General features: G+C 44.1%; 1 protein-coding gene across 1 annotated transcript in view; it reads left to right on the top strand.

Annotated features, from left to right (window-relative positions):
• Positions 1–654: 654 nt before the first annotated feature.
• LOC143934027 (carbonic anhydrase-related protein 10-like) overlaps positions 655–18,750 on the top strand; it is an 826,513-nt gene continuing 808,417 nt past the window's right edge. The window contains exon 1 of the mRNA XM_077457267.1: positions 655–978. Coding sequence (XP_077313393.1) covers positions 915–978 — 64 coding nt within the window. The 5' untranslated portion in view covers positions 655–914. The remainder of the gene's footprint in view (positions 979–18,750) is intronic.

The raw sequence follows: 18,750 nt of genomic DNA, 5'->3' as shown, positions 1-18,750 counted from the left end.
TAATCGTCCATCCCTGGTGGTGTTCTCCTCTCCTATCTCCTCAATCTTCCATCCCTGGTGGTGTTCTCCTCTCCTATCTCAGTAATCTTCCATCCCTGGTGGTGTTCTCCTCTCCTATCTCAGTAATCTTCCATCCCTGGTGGTGTTCTCCTCTCCTATCTCAGTAATCTTCCATCCCTGGTGGTGTTCTCCTCTCCTATCTCAGTAATCTTCCATCCCTGGTGGTGTTCTCCTCTCCTATCTCAGTAATCTTCCATCCCTGGTGGTGTTCTCCTCTCCTATCTCAGTAATCTTCCATCCCTGGTGGTGTTCTCCTCTCCTATGATGACTATGCCTGGCTGGACGTTGTTCCGGGGCTGACATTGATGAGCCGTGATTGGGGTGACACAGTACTGATTTGGGATCCTCGGGGAGAGAAGTGAGAAGGGAAGAGAAGAGAAGTACAGAGAAAAGTGGAGGAAAATGGAGCAGAAATGGTCGGAGCGGAGATGAGATGTGGAGATAGGAGGGGAGAAGATGCAGTGTGTAGAAGATCTGACATGCATTATGTAAGAAGGAGAGAGAAGAGGGTGAATGAGATGTATTCGGAGGAGAGGAGAGGAGAGGGGAGGGGAGGGGAGGGTGCTCCTGCGATGTACGGATCCAGGGAGTGAAGAGAAGGAATGAATAAGGAGGAGCGAAGGAAAGAAATCAAAGCGGGAGGTTTATTGTGGAGAGATCGGCAGTCATAGCCGGGCAGGGAGTTGAGGAGGGAGCAGGGGACTACTGACGGGGTATCCCGCTGATGATCGCACATCACTCACCAGAAGCTCATTCCTCCGATCGCTTCTTTCCTCTCAACCTCTTTTTGTGTTGATGAGGATCTCGCTGTCATCCAGCCTCCTCCATGCGATGAAGGGATAACCAGCAGCAGAATGCCGGAATTTATTTGGAGATCTGTGCTAATCCTTCAGGCGAGCACTGCAATCTACACAGCAGGTAAGTGATAGCATGCTGGGATACCCACCGCCCTCCTCACAGCTGAGAGGCTAACCCTTCATATAGCAGTCAGCTGTGAGTGAAGGTTCTCCTTTATCCAGGTCATGGTATTTGCTCATCCAGGTGGTCCAGTCCTTCAATAGTGGAGATGTTTCGCAGCTCATCCAAGTACTTCCTAAGCTGGAACCGTATGGACAAGGCTGCTGATGAAAGGACTTCTTTCACACCGCCCAAGTTTAAAGCCCAACTCTGGGAAAAGTAAAAAAAATATATTTTGTAGTGAAGCTACCCACACACTGCAAGGGTTAAATCCTTATTTAGGTCTAGGCTGGTGGTCCTCCAGCTGTTGCAGAACTACAAGTCCCATGAGGCATTGCAAGGCTGACAGTTACAAGCATGACTCCTACAAGCAGATGGGACTTGTAGTTCCGCAACAGCTGGACGACCACCAGTTTGACACCCCTGGGGAATGGCAAATGTGATTTTACATACTAGATTATTGGCTCTCCCGGTAGACCCCCATGGTCCTCACACCCATTGTAGGGTTATAGGCTTCACACGGGTCTTGATGATGTCAGAATCTGACCATCTGATCATAGGGGAGAAGAGGCTGTGGGGTCCCATGTTGTAGCCCAGAGGGGTTTGTGGTACCCAAGATTTAAGCAAGCATTGAACCATTGAATGTGGGCCAGCTCCATCACAAGAGATGATTTCTACTTTCTCCAGGGTTCTGCTTTAACTTTCAAAATGCACAATATGGACAGAAATGGCTGACATGACATTATAGATGAGAAACAATGGCATTGGATAGGAGTAAAGTTCTGCAGCTCTGCCTAAAGGGTCCCTTCTCCTTCACAAAGACATCAGGCTATGGGTGGTCTATAGGGAAATCTTTTCATGGAATCTGTTATCTTTAAAAGGGCTTGAATGGAGGACCTAAAGACTTGTTGTAACTGTTTTATTTAATATATTACATTTTCAAGTTCTGTTTCTGACAATTTGGAGTCTCATTTCTTTTCCTGCAAAGCTCGCCAAAAGATAATAGGGCAGAGGGAGCAAAAAGCTCTTGTAATGGGAAATAAGCAGCCAGGAGAAGATCAGTGGTCTGTCAATGGAACCCCAGAATAATGAAAGAAGCTTGAAGGTGATTCAAGAGAAATAGCTGATGCATATATTTCTAAATGAATGTATGACCAATAGTGCAAATCAGGCTGATCTATGATGACAACGGCGGTTCCGCTTACAATGGGAATGACAAAAGAATGAATAAAGTCGAGAGCAGCTGTCTGTTCTATGATAAGCTCTTTTGCCAGTAAAGTCGTTGGAATTCTGTCAGTTCGGTGACAAAGTGACCGGTGTCACTCTCCGGCATAATGCCTGTCAAATCCCATGTGGCATTTACTAATAGTAATCCAATCTCTCTGGCAGGATGGATGCTCAATATGACTGACCATTTCAAAGCTGCTTTTCCATCCCAAAATGCTCTAAAGTTCTGTGAAAATGTCAGTCAATGTTTTCTCCTATTTCGGAGGAACGGCGACACTTCCCTAAATTCTTCTAAGTCATTTACGCTTTAGCAATACAAGAATGTTCAGGATGGGCAAGCTGTAACTCATAGCAGCCAATCAGATTTTAATATACACAAGACAGATTAATAAAAAAAAATAAGATTTGTTGGTTTTTTACACTTTGCCCATTATTTGAATTTTTACATAAACCACATTTTGATTAAAAAAATAATAATAATTAAAGGATAACTTTACATATCCCTGGATACGGTAAGGCAGGGCAGTTGCTACCTCGTTTATCATTTTTTACTTGTGCGGGGTTTAAATGTGTCAGTTCCACCCAACAGTTAGTATTCAAAGTATTCTCATTGGCTTGTTAGTTTTTCTACAGCTGCGTATAGTTTATGCACATTTGATGTTTGTACAGATTCCATACACGCCTATGACGGTTTTAATTGGCATAATTGTGCATTTTAATAGACATGATATAACAAGCTAAGCAGAACATTTCACCGTAATGGATACTTCAAGAGTCCAAATTACCCTCATTGTGTGTGCAGGAGGGAGCTGTATAGGGACATTACATTAGAAGCAACTAGCATGGTTTAAAGTTTTCTGTAATGTGCTGCAGAATATTTAAATGAACAAAATAACTATATCATGTTATAAAATGTATACGAATTATACTACTCATTGCATTTTAGTGGCTTAGTTTGCTGCCCTGTATTCCAAATGTCAGACTCAAATGCATACAATTATAGCTGAGCTTGTAAGACGGAATCCAGCAGATTTAGCTGTTCATAATAAATGTATATTTGGTGTGCAGTACATCATTCATAGAATTAGATTTCCCTACTATGAAATGAGCACAGCACTAGAGCCTCCATAGCATGCAATGTACAGCTAAAAGGCAGCGTGCTGTAGGAAACTCCAGGCAGTTTATAGATCCCTAGGGATGCATAATAGGGATGCTCACAATTAACACTTCCATGCTGCAGGCTAAATTTGTTGGCAAGCCACCATGATCAGAAACTTCGAAGTCACTTGTGTTCAACCTTTATTAAAACGAGGCCCCCACTGATTATTAAACGAGACAGTGCAGGAAGCAATGATGAGACGCCGTGTCCTGTATATAATACAGCTCCATTGTTCTATAATAGATTCTATTAGGAGATCAGCTCCTACATGTGGTTGATTTAGTTTGCAACACTTGGAAATCATCAGTGCTTTTTGCACCACCCCATTGTATAAGCAGGAAAGTGTATTTTTTCGAGGACACTCAGCCATTTTTCTAAAAAATTTCTGGAACCACATATTGGCAGTGGGCTATTGTTCTTCATTTTTTTCCAGCACAAAATCCAACAGCACAAAAATGTCCCTAGTACATGCACCTCCTAATGTATCCCCAGCACTTACCTCTCTTCCAGGCTAAACCCTAAACTTAAGATGGTCATAGTTAAAGTGGAGACAAACTTCACTTTTGAACCTGTACCCACAGATAAGCCCACAGATAAGCCTATAAGGCTTACCTATAGGTACAGTGAATATCTCCTAAACTTGCACATCGATGGTGCTGGTGACGTCACTGGCATGTGCTCTGAAGGGACAGCATACCCATGCCACCCGGCTGTCAGAATACCTGAATTGTGACTGCAGCTGATTGGCTTCAGTCACAGTTCAGCTGACTTTTTTCCACCCTAAGGCTCCTTCAATTTCCCAATTGGTGGTGGCAACAGGACCACCTATAGCTTGAATTTCAGTCAATCAACAGGAATCAGTGAAAATATGAGCTTTTTTCACCCAAAAGGGGAAGTTTGGCTGTCTGCCTCCTCCTCCCCTCTTCTTTAGGTTTTGGCATTTCTCTTTTGGGGGAGAGGAGTGGGCAGAAAGCTGCGGGATCATTCAGAGAGTGCAGTACAGTTTCCCAAAGTAAACACGACGGATCCTGCCCCGAAGATTGGCAAAGAGCTGGCTAGGATGAGGATAGCGCTGGATCCCTGGACAGGTAAGTGTTCTCTTATTAAAAGTCAGCAGCTGCAATATTTGGACTGCTGACTTTTATTTTTTTTGTTTTCAGGGTGAATAACTGCTTTAACCACTTGCTTACTGGGCACTTAAACCCCCCTCAGTCCCAGACCAATTTTCAGCTTTCAGCGCTGATGCACTTTGAATGACAATTGCGCGGTCATACAACACTGTACCCAAATGAAATTTTTATCATTTTTTTCCCACAAATAGAGCTTTCTTTTGGTGGTATTTAGTTACAGCTTGGAGTTTTATTTTTTGCTAAACAAACAAAAAAAGATGCAAAAAAAAAAAAAAAAATCATGTTTTAATAGTTTGTTATAAAATTTTGCAAACGGGTCATTTTTCTCCTTCATTGAAGTGCGCTGATTAGGCGGCACTGATAGGCTGCATTGGTGGGCACTGATGGGCTGCATTGGTGGGCACTGATAGGCTGCACTGGTGGGCACTGATAGGCATAGTTAAGGCGGCACTAATAGGCACAGATAAGGCGGCACCGATGGGCACAGATAAGGCGGCACTGATGGGCAAAGATGGGCACAGATAAGATGGCACGGATGGGTGGCACGGATAAGTGGCACGGATGGGTGGCACGGATGGGCACTGATAGGTACCACAGATAGATGGGACTGATGGGCACTGATAGGTGGCACTGATAGGTGGCTCTGATAGGTGGCACTGCTGGGCACTGATGGGCGGCACTGCTGGGCACTGATGGGCGGCACTGCTTGGCACTGATGGGCGGCACTGGGGTGCAGCACCTTTGAGGCAGATTTTGGGTGGCACTGTGGGTGGCACTGCTGGGTGGCACTGTGGGCACTGCTGGGTGGCACTGTGGGCACTGCTGGGTGGCACTGTGGGCACTATGGGCACTGCTGGGTGGCACTGACAGGGGGGCACTTACTTTATTTCAGGATGGCACTGCGGGTGGCAGGTGGGCACTGGCAGGGGGCAGGTGTCCGTTTAAATTGCTGGCCGTGATCGGGACTGATGTCCCGAACACGGCCGCCGGCGATCGGCTTTTTTTTTTTCTCCTCGCGCTGTCAGCGCGAGGAGGAATACTAGCCGATTACCGGCTCCGTTTTATCACATGATCAGCTGTCATTGGCTGACAGCTGATCACGTGATAAGGGGTCGGGATCGACCCCTTACACGGATCGGTGATCAGGCGAGTCTCACGGACTCGCCGATCACAGAGCGCGCCGCGCGCGCCCCTCAGGGGGCGCGCAGGCCGCTCGTAACCGGGACTACGTCAATAGAAAAGTCCCGAAAATGTGGGTCCGCGCTATTGCCGTCATTTTGCAATAGCGCGGTACCCAAGTGGTTAAGAAACTCATAAAAAAACACTCTTTGTAAGAATAGTGGTGGTACTTACCTGTTCCAGGACAGTACTTCTCTTGAAAAGCTAATTGAGTGGAAGAATTTTTAGCATACAACATACTGCAGTTCCCTCCTGTGCACTACCACCATCATCCAGGCTTTACTGTGTCCAGCACTAACATAGCAGTCATTCTTTCATATATATATATATATTGGGGTTGTTTTACCCAGCCCTCAAAATTTCCACTCGCCTGCTCACATTTGGCGAGTGGAAATTAGTGAAGGGTGAGTGTAGAGCAGGGGCAGACCGGGCTGACAGTTTCCTGGCTGATCGCTTCTGGCAGAAGCAGTGCAGCCATTAGAGCAGCCCACAAGGGGTATCCCTGCCCCCGGGCCGCTCTGATGGCTTTACCGCTTCTGCCAGAAGGAGAGCCATCCGAATAACACAGAGGTGGGACTTTGTTTGACAGTGGCCGATGTTTCATATACAAGTTGTGTCAGAGCAGGAGATCCAGCTGACTCTCCTCACATTTAACAGTGTAATTTCATGAGATCATTTTTGAGGGCGTGTTTAGGGGTGAACTTAGGAGCAGGGTAGGGGGTTGTGGGGCAACTGTTGGTGAGTAACTCTTAAGGCCTGGCTATGGCTCCAGACTTGAAATTTTGAGCCCTGTGGGTTTTTGTTCCTGCCCATCCAGTCCAAAGATTTTCATAGCCCCGTCAAAGAGCACACCTAGTCTATGTCAATTAAAGGGATCCTGTCACCACCTGGCACTATTTAAAGTAGAATTCAGGTTTGAATTTCACTTTAAAGTGAGGCAAACCAAAACCTTCACCATGCTGCACCCGGTAAGAGAGAGGGCTCAAAAGACAGGTATTTTAAAAATCTGATTCCTGTAGTTGCCAACATTTAAAAAAATTATAATCCAGGGGCACTTTTTTGCTGTGTGTACAGCCAGCCACTATAGTCGAAAAATTAACTTTAATTAGGGGCATGGCTTTCTTTTAAAATAGACGTGCTTCTATAACAGGGGTATCATTAAACTGAAACTACACTCAAAAGGGGAAGTTGCGTTCTAAGTTCTCCTCCCTTGACATGTCCAGCATGTCATTTTTTGGGGGTAGGGAGCGGATACCTAGTTTTGACCAGTACCTGTTCCCACTTCTGCTCAGATTGTCTAGCAAGTTCTCCTCTCCCCCTCCCCAAGGCCTACTTGAACTCAAAGTCCCTAGGGATGGAAATACATGGTCTTACCAGACCATGGCTTCCTAATCGTCCCTAATTCAAAAAAACCCTCACTGCTTGAACTTGTGACAGGACCCAGAAGACTGTAGGACCATTCACAAACCGCAGCATGGCTCACACATGCCTGGTTGAGGACGACGCTGCATGCCTGGACATGTGAGTGTCCTTTTATTAAAGGTCAGCAGCTACAGTATTTGTAGTTGTAGACTTTAAATTTTTTGATGAGAGGAAGTTTAGTTAAAAAAAACAAATCTCTAAGCTTTAGTGAGTTTGCTTACCAGTAATGAAGGTTATCCCAAGCAGCTGGATCTCCTGGAGAAATCTTCTGTGCAGGTATACTCCATCTTCTTCTAGTCCCTAAACTTATCCTACGGAGGCTAATAGCCTTTGGGTCTTCTTCCCTATTCACAGATGCCCCCCCCCCCAGTATACCCCTTCCACTGCTTCCCCCAGCACACCTCTGTACCCCCCACACTACTCGGCACCAATATGCCCCAGCAGACCTCTTCCTCCAATGCCCACCCAAGCACACCTCTTCCTCCAATGCCTCCCTCAGCACATTTCTGCCTCCCTCAGAACACCTCTGTCTCCAATGCTACCCCTCAGCACAACTTTGCCTTCAATCCCCTCCTCCAGCACACCTATGTCCCCACTTCCCTTCCTCCTCCAGCTTGTCTATGCCCTAAATTTCTCCCCCTCCCTCTTCGAGCACACCTATGCCCCAACCCCCCCCCCCCCTTCCTTCAGCACATCTATTCCCCCCAAGTTCCACCCTCCCCTTCTCCAGTACACCTATATCCTCAAACCCCCCCCCCCCAGCACACCTGTGCCCCAAGTCCCATTCCTCCAGTACACCTCTAGTTCCAGCTGGCCCCTTCTTCTCAAGCACACTTCTGGTTCCATCTCCACCTATTCCAGCACACCCATAACTCCAATCCCTCCCAGTCCAGCACAACTATGCTTCCAAACACTCCATCCATTCCCAGCACACCTGTGCCATTACCATTCTGCCCATCTTCTTTCAGATTAGCCGAGGAGTGCCCAGGAATCATGCATCACCCCACTCCTTACATGTACAGTAGGATGAAGGTGGAGAGGGGAGGGCAGGGGTGTTGTTAGGTGGCAAAAAGACCAGGGGTTTGAGCCCAAAGTCTGAGTCTGGTACCAGGGGAGAGTGTTACCTATCTGACGTGAACTGACCTACCTGACCCGAACTGACCTACCTGACACACACTAATCTACCTGACACACACTAACCCACACTGACCTACCCTGACATACACTGACCCACACTGACCTACCTGACACACACTAACCTACCTGACATACACTGACCCACACTGACCTACCTGGACCTGCGCCTCCTGGACATGGCAGCACCTATGATGGATGTCTCACTGGTCCAGTGAGAGTTAGGCATCGCTCGGGACCGGACTTTGTGTTCGCTGCTTAGATCGATCCCCACTCATGCGCAGTGTGGCACCACACTCTCTAGGGTGACTTTAGGGCTAATAGTTGTTTTATAAATGGCCGAGACTCAGGGCTTTTCAGGGACCAATTTGGGGCTCCAGCCCCCCCCCCCCGATGCCGTAGTATAGTACTCTTCCAGGTGTGGTATACTCCACTGAAATGGCTGCGCTTCAAGCCTATGCAGGGGTCTCAGGCTACACAGTTTTCCACCTATCATGTTCAGAAATGTGTGGCTGCACTCATTCCCGGGACATAGCTAAGTACACAGCTGAGGCGGGATACCTAGGGAAAAGGCAGGGCAGTTGGCAAGTATGGAATTCCCAGCAAGTAGAATTTACCCCCCCCCCCCATCCTGGAACCCTAAGGCAGCTACCTATGCTGCCTTATGCTGCCACCAGCCCTGCCTACCCTTAGTGCCTTCTCCTGTGATCAAAACTAACCTAATCCTTAGGATTTTATGCTAGCTTCAAAAACAGGTGTTTCATGAGCATTTTGGTAGCTCCGCGAATGTCTGTCAAAATTGTGTGCGTTGCAGTGCCAGTGTTGTTCACACGGTTGTGTTAGCGTTGTGTCACGTCACATTAAAATTGACTGACGTGTTCTTTGCCAGGCTTTGCTGCTCCCCAAATACTTTCATTGATATCAATGTAAACACGTTTCAAAAGCACTACAAAAGCACTACAAACGCATCACAAATGCTCCTATGGTGTTTACAGTGGATTTGAGATATATTTGGAGAGAATTTTTACCCGAGATGATATAAAAATCCATATAATAAAAAAACTACACAGAGGGGGCGCCCGGCAAGCCCTTTTTTAACGTACCATAAACACATCTTAACACATTAGGTGCATTCATTTGTGCTTACATTTCTTTCTTTAATTTGTGCTTAAAAAACCTATTTATATATATATTTTTTGTTGATCAAGTCCAAGAGATTGCACACCCCAACCAGCTATATACCTATACTCTACAATGTATAATGAGATTTTTACTTTTAAAAGATTTTTTTTAAATGATCCTGAACCTGATTGGATATTTTAGGTGGACACAGCCTAAGGAGCGAATGACTATATTGGTAGATCAGCACCATGGAGGAAATCTTTCCATAGTACATAGTACAGTGATCGGCTCTGCTTCATAGTTAATGGAAGTGTACAAACGGAAAAAGAAGACAGCTTCACATGAATAAATAATAAACAAGTTATAATTACAGTTTCAGATCTTTAATTGTCAAGTTCTTGAAATAGATATTGCTAGTAATCCATATATTTACTTTTGCGGCTTTTTATTTCCTTTTGAAAAACTTTTATTTGAAATTAATGATTAATATGTAGTTTACTATTTTCTAATTAAAGCTGGTGATCATAGTTATGCATATTTGTAAATATAATTATATTGCATTTGCAGCGAATGATGTTGTATTTATATAGGTAAAATGTTATCAGTCACGTAAGTTTAGCGTTGCTTAGGTTCAGACAATCTTTGGCACCAGGTCTGATGTGAATATGAAAAGACATTAATTACCATTTCTGTTTTTGGTGTGTTGGCAAACCATAGACTCACATGTGGGATGTATGTGGAGTTGTGCAAAGCCATGAGAGTATGCATAGGGCGGATTCACTAACAAATCTGATTTTCCCAGCAGCATATACTAAAGCATTTAGACATGTGGCAGCAATTCCTAAAATCATATTTTCTTTAATGTTTTTGAGCTTTCTGGGGTTTATAACCTATTTTGCATTTGCATTTCATGCAGTGACATTATTATATGAATTGTACATGAAGATAACTAATGCTGACTATACACTATACACTCTGATTGTACAATCTATTTTAGCTCTTCCATCAGCTATGTAGTACAGGGGCCTGTCCATAATCTACAATAACATACAAAGCCATCTACTCTGCCCCAAGCTACATCACCAATCTTGTCTCCAAATATCACCCAAATCGTCCTCTTCGCTCCTCCCAAGACCTCCCGCTCTCCAGCTTCCTTGTCTCCTCCTCCCATGCTCACCTCCAGGACTTCTCTAGAGCCTCTCCCACCCTCTGGATCTCTCTACCCCAATCTGTCCTGCTATCTCCTACTCTGTACACTTTTAGGCAATCCCCGAAAACTCATCTCTTCAGGGAGGCCTATCCTGCCTTCAGCTAACAGCCAGATCTTCCTCTTCTCTCATCAGTTCATCACTCACCGTTACTACCTTTTGTTTCATCAGCCCCTGTAAGCTCGCAGGAGCAGGATCCTCCTAACCCTCTTGTATTAAATTGTATGTTTGTTGTATTGTCTCCCTTTATATTGCAAAGTGCTGTGCAATCTGTTGGCGCTATATAAATCCTGTATAATAATAGTAAATAATAATAATAACAATCTAAAGAAGATGGTACAGCCATGATCCAATCAGATTGTATAGTGGCCAGCTTTACAGTTAGTGTAAAGAAAACCACTAAGGAATGAAACACACATTTTACTGGTGTGTTGTGATACCATATGTGTTAATGTGTGCAAAGCAGGGTGGATAAAAATCTATGATTTTTTTTATCAGATTTTTTTCATTTAATCTGATTTTTTTCATTAATTTTTTTATTCAAATCTGATTTTTTTGATTTTTATCAAATTTATTTTAACCTCCCTGGCGGTACGATTATTTCGGATTTTAGGTGCTAAAAGCGGTACCATTATTTTGCATGAAAATTTGGCGTTTTATATTGTAGTCCTGCAATTCTTAGGAATAACTCACTTAAATTTGTCCAAACCAGAGTCTAGCAGACATCCCGGGTATAATAAAGTTTGAAAAATGAAATCATAAATTATAATATAATAAATAATTATAAATAATTGTACCAAATAATAATATAACAATGATAAAAATTATTCAATAATGTAATCAAATCAAAAACACTGAAATTTTCTCAGTTGCAGAATTGTCACTGTCATTACTTTTCAATATTTGAAGACGGATCTCCCCACAAATTGCTATCGCTCAATTCTGCGAGTGATTCTAATTTATTATCGCTGTTTTCTAGCTGGTCTAAAACAATTTTTGATGTAAAAGGACAGTTTTGGTTGCTATGGACAATCTCCAGTTTCCAGGCATAAAGAACAGTTTTTATTACATAAAACTGCATGCAGGACACTGAGCAGACCACTAGGGACAAAGGGGATGTGAAATATTTACATACAGCAATGTAATCTGTAAGATTACATTATACTGTATGTTTACTGTTTGTTTCACTTTTTGAATTTGGCGCCGATCTCCGTCCCCGTGCGTCGCAACGCTCGCAGGGCACGGAGATCGGCGATGTGATGCATCGAGCGAGACACGGCTCGCTCGTACAGCGGGGAGACAACGCTGGATCCGAGGGAGAAGGTGAGTAAACGTCCTCCTGGATCCAGCGATGCAGTCCCGAGTCTGGCTCGGGGATACCGCTTTTGGTATGAAAATTCCACCCCGAGCCAGACTCGGGAATACCATCAGGGGGGTTAATAAAATGCTTTTGGAGTAAAAAAAATCGAAAGATAGTTTTCTTTTTGAGATACATTAATAATTTAGTTCATTCAGCATGAAGTGGAGCTTAGTTATGTAGCATAAGGCTGTATGCAATATTTACATTTTTTTTGGTAAACTCATTCAATGAATCCAAGCTCTGCAAGCTGAGATAACATGCACTGCATTGATGCATTCACACAATTTCAAAGTAACCATGAGATAAAACAAAGTTCGGGAATATTTTTTTATCCTATTGTTTTGAAAATGTATGTACACTACAAACTGTATGATTAAATCTGTTCTGATATCGCTGTTTTACTAACCTGACAGCTTATTATTCTAAATAGGAAACCTTCATTTTGTTTGCAAATATTAAAGATTCTAACTGCCAGCAAGAATGAGTCCTTACATGTAAACAGCCCCTGTCATTTCAGATCCATCATGGCAGCGCCTCTTAGTGGGCATCCACTCACCTGCTGCCCCAACGTACCTCACCTTGTTGTGTCACTTCCACATCACCAGCCATCCCATTTAAGTGAATGGGACTGTTGGTGAGTCGGCAGTGGGTCGGAGGTGGAGCAACTGCAGAACAGAGATGACAGTTGCTCTTTAACCACTTACAGACCGGAAAATTTTCCCCCTTAATGACTAGACCATTTTTTGCGATACGGCACTGACAATTGTGCAGTCATGCGACATTGTACCCAAATAAAATTGATGTCTCTTTTTCCCACAAATAGAGCTTTCTTTTGCTGGTGTTTGATCACCTCTGTGGTTTTTATTTTTTTGCGCTATAAACAGAAAAAGAGCGACAATTTTGAAAAAAAAACAGAAACAAATATTTTTAGCTTTTTCCTATAATAAATATCCCCAAATAAAAAAAAAGAAATTTCTTCGTCAGTTTAGGCCAATATGTATTTTTATACATATTTTTGGTAAACAAAATGGCAAGAAGCATACATTGATTGGTTTGCACAAAAGTTATAGCGTCTACAAAATAGGGGACATATTTAAACCATTTTTATTATTCATTCTTTTTTTTTTACTAGTAATGGCGGCAATCTGCGATTTTTAGCGGGACTGTGACATTGTGGCGGACCGATCAGACACCTTTGACACTTTTTTGGGACCATTGACATTTATACAGCGATCAGTGCTATGAAAATAGCCACTGATTACTGTATAAATGTCACTGGTAGGGAAGGGGTTGACACTAGGGGTCGATCAAGGGGTTAAGTCTGTTCCCTGGGAGTGTTTCTAACTGTATGGGGGCTGAGCTGACTGGGAGTGGAGAGAGATAGCTGTTCCTAATCACTGGGAACAGCAGATTTCTTTCTAACTCCCCTGTCAGAACGAGGATTTGTCGGTTTACATTGACAGATCCCTGTTCTGGCTCTCTGTGGAGCGATCGGGGGTTGGCCGGTGGACATCATGGCAATCAGCCATGCACATCGTAGAAACCCACGTACACCTACAGCGATTTGCAGCAATGTGCAACCTGCCACCGTATAATGAAGGTGGCTGGTTGACAAGTGGCTAAAAATTATGTTTTCAATTGGGTTGATTTAAATCAAGCCTTTTTACTAGTGATTGAAATCATGATTTAAATCAAATCCGCCCTGGCACAAATTATGATGAGTTATGCCGCGTACACATGACCGGACTTTTCGTTGGACTAGGTCCGACAGTCTTCCCAACGGACTTTCGACAGAGTTCCGACGGACTTTCCAAACTAACGGACTTGGCCACCCACAAGCACACCAAAGTGCGACAGATTCAAATGTGATGAGGTACGACCGGACTAGAATAAGGAAGTTCATAGCCAGTAGCCAACAGCTGCCCTAGCGTCAGTTTTCGTCCATCGGACTAGCATACAGACAAGCGGATTTTTCGATCGGACTCTAGTCCGTCGGAAAGATTTGAAACATGTTTTCTATTTCTAGGTCCGTCTGACTTTTGGGGAAAAAAAGGTCTGCTGGAGCCCATACACGATCGTAATATCCGACAGATTCATTCCATCGGACCTAGTCCACTGAAAAGTCCGGTCGTGTATGTGGCATTAGTCTATTGTTAAGCCAATCATTTTGAACCCAAAAGTTCTAAGGCAACACAGCTCTGACGCACAAACATTGGAGCGCACCACAAAACAGCGATACCAAGGTTATGATGAACTGCGTCAGGATAAATGCATGCCTGTTTTTTGGTCTGTTCCCGTGCTTTGCTGTAATTTCAAAGAGAATGGGCTGCCATAAATCAATGCACATTAATGTGTGATACAAGGCGCTTTAACACCTCGCACAGGAAGGGACAAATGTAAATGGACCCTAAGGCTGGAATCGCACTGTTGCCAAGCGGGAACGACTCTGTCTCTAGGATACAAAAATTCCAACAGAGCCACACTGTAAAGAAGGTGCTACATTCTTATCTATCTGGAGGGCAGTGACTCCGATCTTCACTCTCTTGTAGAGCTACCAGTCCTGCTGTCCAACACTTCAGGATAGGTTGGATAGTGTGGCCCCGGCTGCGTTCTGTTGTTTCGCCCATCGCCTGATACATTACTACTGTGTCCTAGAGCGATGTAGTGTCTGTGAACCACAGCGCACATCGGGGGACATAAACACACAGAAGTATAGACAGTAGTGGCAGCACTCATAGATATGCAAGAGATCGAAGATTGGTCTTACCGGACACCAAGGTAAGTAGTCAACATCTGCTATTACAGGGAGACTCAACTGTTTTGGGCTTGAGAAAGGGTCACATTAAACGTTTTTTCTGCATTTTAGTGTCCATTGACATCAAAGGCAGCTCATCAAAACACATATAATATAATAAAGCAGACATCTTACGAATGCACAACCTGCCTCTCCTTTCATTTGGTGTCTCCAGATATCTGAGAGGGCCCTATTGGTGTACCTACAAGAAGGGTGATCATCCAGAATACCTACTATTTCCTTTCATTGGCAACATCTGCATATGAACAGCAAAATACCTATGTTACCTCTGGCATTTCTTTTTTTTTCACCCCTGAAAGCAGTTCTAGGTTATCTAATGTGTACATCCACATTGGGGTTTATTTACTAAAGGCAAATCCACTGTGCGCTACAAGTGCACTTGGAAGTGCATTCACTGTAGATCTGAGCGGAACATGCAAGAAAAATAAAAAACAGCATTTTTGCTTGTATGTGATTGGATGAGGGTAATCAGCAGAGCCTCCTCTTATGTCACATCTTCCCCTCGGATCTACAGCGATTGCACTTCCAAGTGCACTTGTAGTGCACATGTAGTGCACAGTGGATTTGCCTTTAGTAAATAAACCCTATTGTGTCATTTGCAGGCATGTTTTATATTTTTTATTTTATTATGATATTTTTTATTTTATCATTATATATATATATATATATTTTTTTTTTATGGTTGAACTAGATGGACTTGTGTCTTTTTTCAACCTGACTTACTATGTATCTAGGTTTTAGAGCAGTGTTCAAGGGCCAAACAGAATGCCCCGAGCCTGTGTTCAGAGCAGTTTATCAGCATAATTTACGCCCATACTTGCATAAATGTGTACAGGCGCATACATATGGGTGTAAATGTATACCAATGGCCAGAATAAATGACTGTCGTGGCCAATAGAATGCATTTATGCATTTAACTCCATACGTGTATAAACACACATACATACGCAACATTAGAGGCAATTTTTTCTGCCAAGTTCTGGCAGAAAAAAAAAACCCAGCATATTTGGAACATCAATTTATACACCTGTGTACATAAGGCCTGAAATATAACTATTCTTAAAAATGTCCGATCTGTGTACCTCCTATTTGTGTACTAATCTATTGTATTTTCAATCTTCCGTCACATGATTCTGCAGCTCTGTGTAAGGGGGTGCTCGACAATGGCTGTGAATTGCAGAAACTGTAATGTTACCCATAGGTTCACATGGCCAAGCTGTTGTCAATACACCCTCTTCTCCCATGCAGAAGTCACTCACTGACATGGTGGCGCCAGAGATGTGTGATCATGTGATAGAACCAGAGCAGATTAAAAATGGGTAAGAATATTATAGAGGTTAGGCAGCATAGGTAGGAGGAGCAGGGAGGGAACATTTTTTTAAGAACAGTTAAAGTGATTGTAAAGACTTTTTTTCTTTTTTTAAATAACAAACATATCATACCTCCACTGTGCAGCTCGTTTTGCACAGAGTGGCCCCAAACATCCTCTTCTGGGGTCCCCTCGGTGGTGTTGGTAGCTCCTTCCCGCATCGTATAACTCCCTAGGAGAAGCATTCTCCTGGGGGATTACCCTGCGGGCGCTCTCCCGAGTCCAGCATTTGGCGTCCATAGCTGCCGAATGCAGGACTTGGCCCTGCCCCTCGGCACTCCCGTAATTGGATTTGATTGGCAACTATAAATCTATCCAATCAAGAGCCGAGAACCCCAGGCAGAGAGACAGCACATCCCCATGGGTGAAGTTCGAGGGCTCAGGTAAGTAAAACTAGGGGGCTGGGGGGCCGGTCACTGACAGGTGTTTTTTCACCTTAATGCATAGGATGCATTAAAGTTAAAAAAATATGTAGGTTTACAACCCCTTTAACGTTAGGGATTTCTTCCACTTTAAGTTTGAATTTGGCACGGTTGTGCATGGCTCCTCCTGCACAGCCACATCATCCATTTGTAGTGATCTGTGGCTGGAGAGACTTTGGGGTTGATTTACTAAAGGCAAATAGACTGTGCACTTTGCAAAGTGCAGTTTCACTCTGCAAGAGCAGTTGCTTCAGAGCTTAGTAAATGAACAGAAGCTCTGCTGATTTCCTTCATCCAATCATGTGAAAGCAAAAATGCTGTTTTTTTTAATTTTCCTTGCACATGATTGGGTATTCTTTGCCAAGTAAAGCTTTACCTAATTTTTAATTAAGTCCTGGAGCAATTGCACTTGAAGAGTGCGCCGCCTGTTTGCCTTTAGTAAATCAACACCTATAAGTCCCACCTGGCACCGTGGCAGAGATACAGTTGTTCTCAATGGATTACAAGTGTGGTGACATCGCCGCGCTGGTAGTCCGTTAATACTTCCTCCATTCCTGTTAAAATCTATTCACAACCACAGCTGTGTTACAATGCAGTGGCTGGTGTGTGGTGCAATGTGTCAGGGCAACTGCAGTCCCAATGCATTGATTACAGTGTATCACACTCTTCCTTTGTTTTTTTTGTGACAAATTAAGTGACATGTCATTAGTTCTGTTGGCGGATTGTGTCACACTGCACTGGTTGGAAAAAAGTATAGTCTACTTTTTTCAACACATAGCTTGCACACCACCGCACTGTGGTACATAGGGCACAAGGCGTTTTGCCTTGTTTTGTGATGGGACTGTGCTGGAATTTCTACCAATGTTGCCCCACAGCAGCTGTGGTGAATTGGCCCTAGCTGAAGATCAGTATAGACCTGGGCAGTGGCGGTGCGTCCATAAGGGTGCATGGGTGCTGACCCTCTCCCTCCAGCCACCCCCTCTATGACTAATAGATAGATTTGTGCATTGCATGAATCTATTTATGGCCACCACTTCCCCCTATTTAGGCTCCTGGCAACTTTTTGGGCTCAGGGCACCTGAATTACAGAGGCGGGGGGGGGGGGGGGGGGTTGAAGCACCTGATTAGAGCCATAGGCTCTAATAGATGTCAAAAAAAGGTGTCACTCAGCGGTGTTAGAAAAGCGAATGAATATTCACTTTCCTGACACTAAACCACTTCTCAATCAGGTGCCTGGATCTGTTACACATCACCTGATTGGCTGAAATGACAGGCACTGTGATTGGATGCCAGGCGTCCAATCATAGCAGAGGATGGGAGAAGACATCGAGGAGCTGTCCCACCTAGACAGGTAAGTGCAGACGGCGGATGGAGGGGGCACACTGGCAGCATTTTATATGGCACAGTGGCTGCATTTGATGGGGCACAGTGGGAGCAACTGATGGGCACAGTGGGAGCAACTGATGGGCACAGTGGGAGCAATTGATGGGCACAGTGCCTGCAATTAATGGGCACAGTGGGAGCAATTGATGGGCACAGTGGCGGCAATTGATGGGCACAGTGGCTGCATTTTATGGGGCACAGTGGCTGTGTTTAATGGGCACAGGGGCTACGTTTGATGGGCACAGTGGCTGGGGTTGATGGTACAGTGGCTGCCTTTGATGGCACAGTGGCTGCTTTTGATGGGCACAGTGGCTGTGATTGATGGCACAGTGGCTGCAAATGATGGTCACAGTGGCTTTTTTTGATGGGCACAGTGGCTGTAATTGATGGCACAGTGGCTGCAATTGATGGGCACAGTGGGAGCAATTGATGGGCACAGTGGCGGCAATTGATGGGCACAGTGGCTGCATTTTATGGGGCACAGTGGCTGCATTTGATGGGCACAGTGGCTGCCGAAAAAAGGAAATTTTGAGCACCGGCCACCACTGGACCTGGGGCTGTAGGGGTCTGTGGGAGGCTCTGCATTGCACTCATAATACAGAGATCACATCTGCAATGCTTTGCAGGCTCAAATGCAAAAAAAAAGCAAAAGTTGTTTCTTCAGTATGAGTGCATTTAATATTTTTTTAATGTGCAATATGGTTTAAACATAAAACTGTTGCATGTATTTTTTTTTTGTTTGGGTAATTTGTAGCCATCACATATTAATCTATTAAACTAACTGCACACTCTTATTGCAACAA

This window comes from Lithobates pipiens, unplaced genomic scaffold (assembly GCF_037356315.1).
Source record: "Lithobates pipiens isolate NorthernLeopardFrog02 unplaced genomic scaffold, aLitPip1_a1.2 Scaffold_27, whole genome shotgun sequence".
In the NCBI taxonomy this organism is placed as follows: Eukaryota; Metazoa; Chordata; class Amphibia; order Anura; family Ranidae; genus Lithobates; species Lithobates pipiens.
This window is presented reverse-complemented; position numbering and strand designations above follow the sequence as displayed.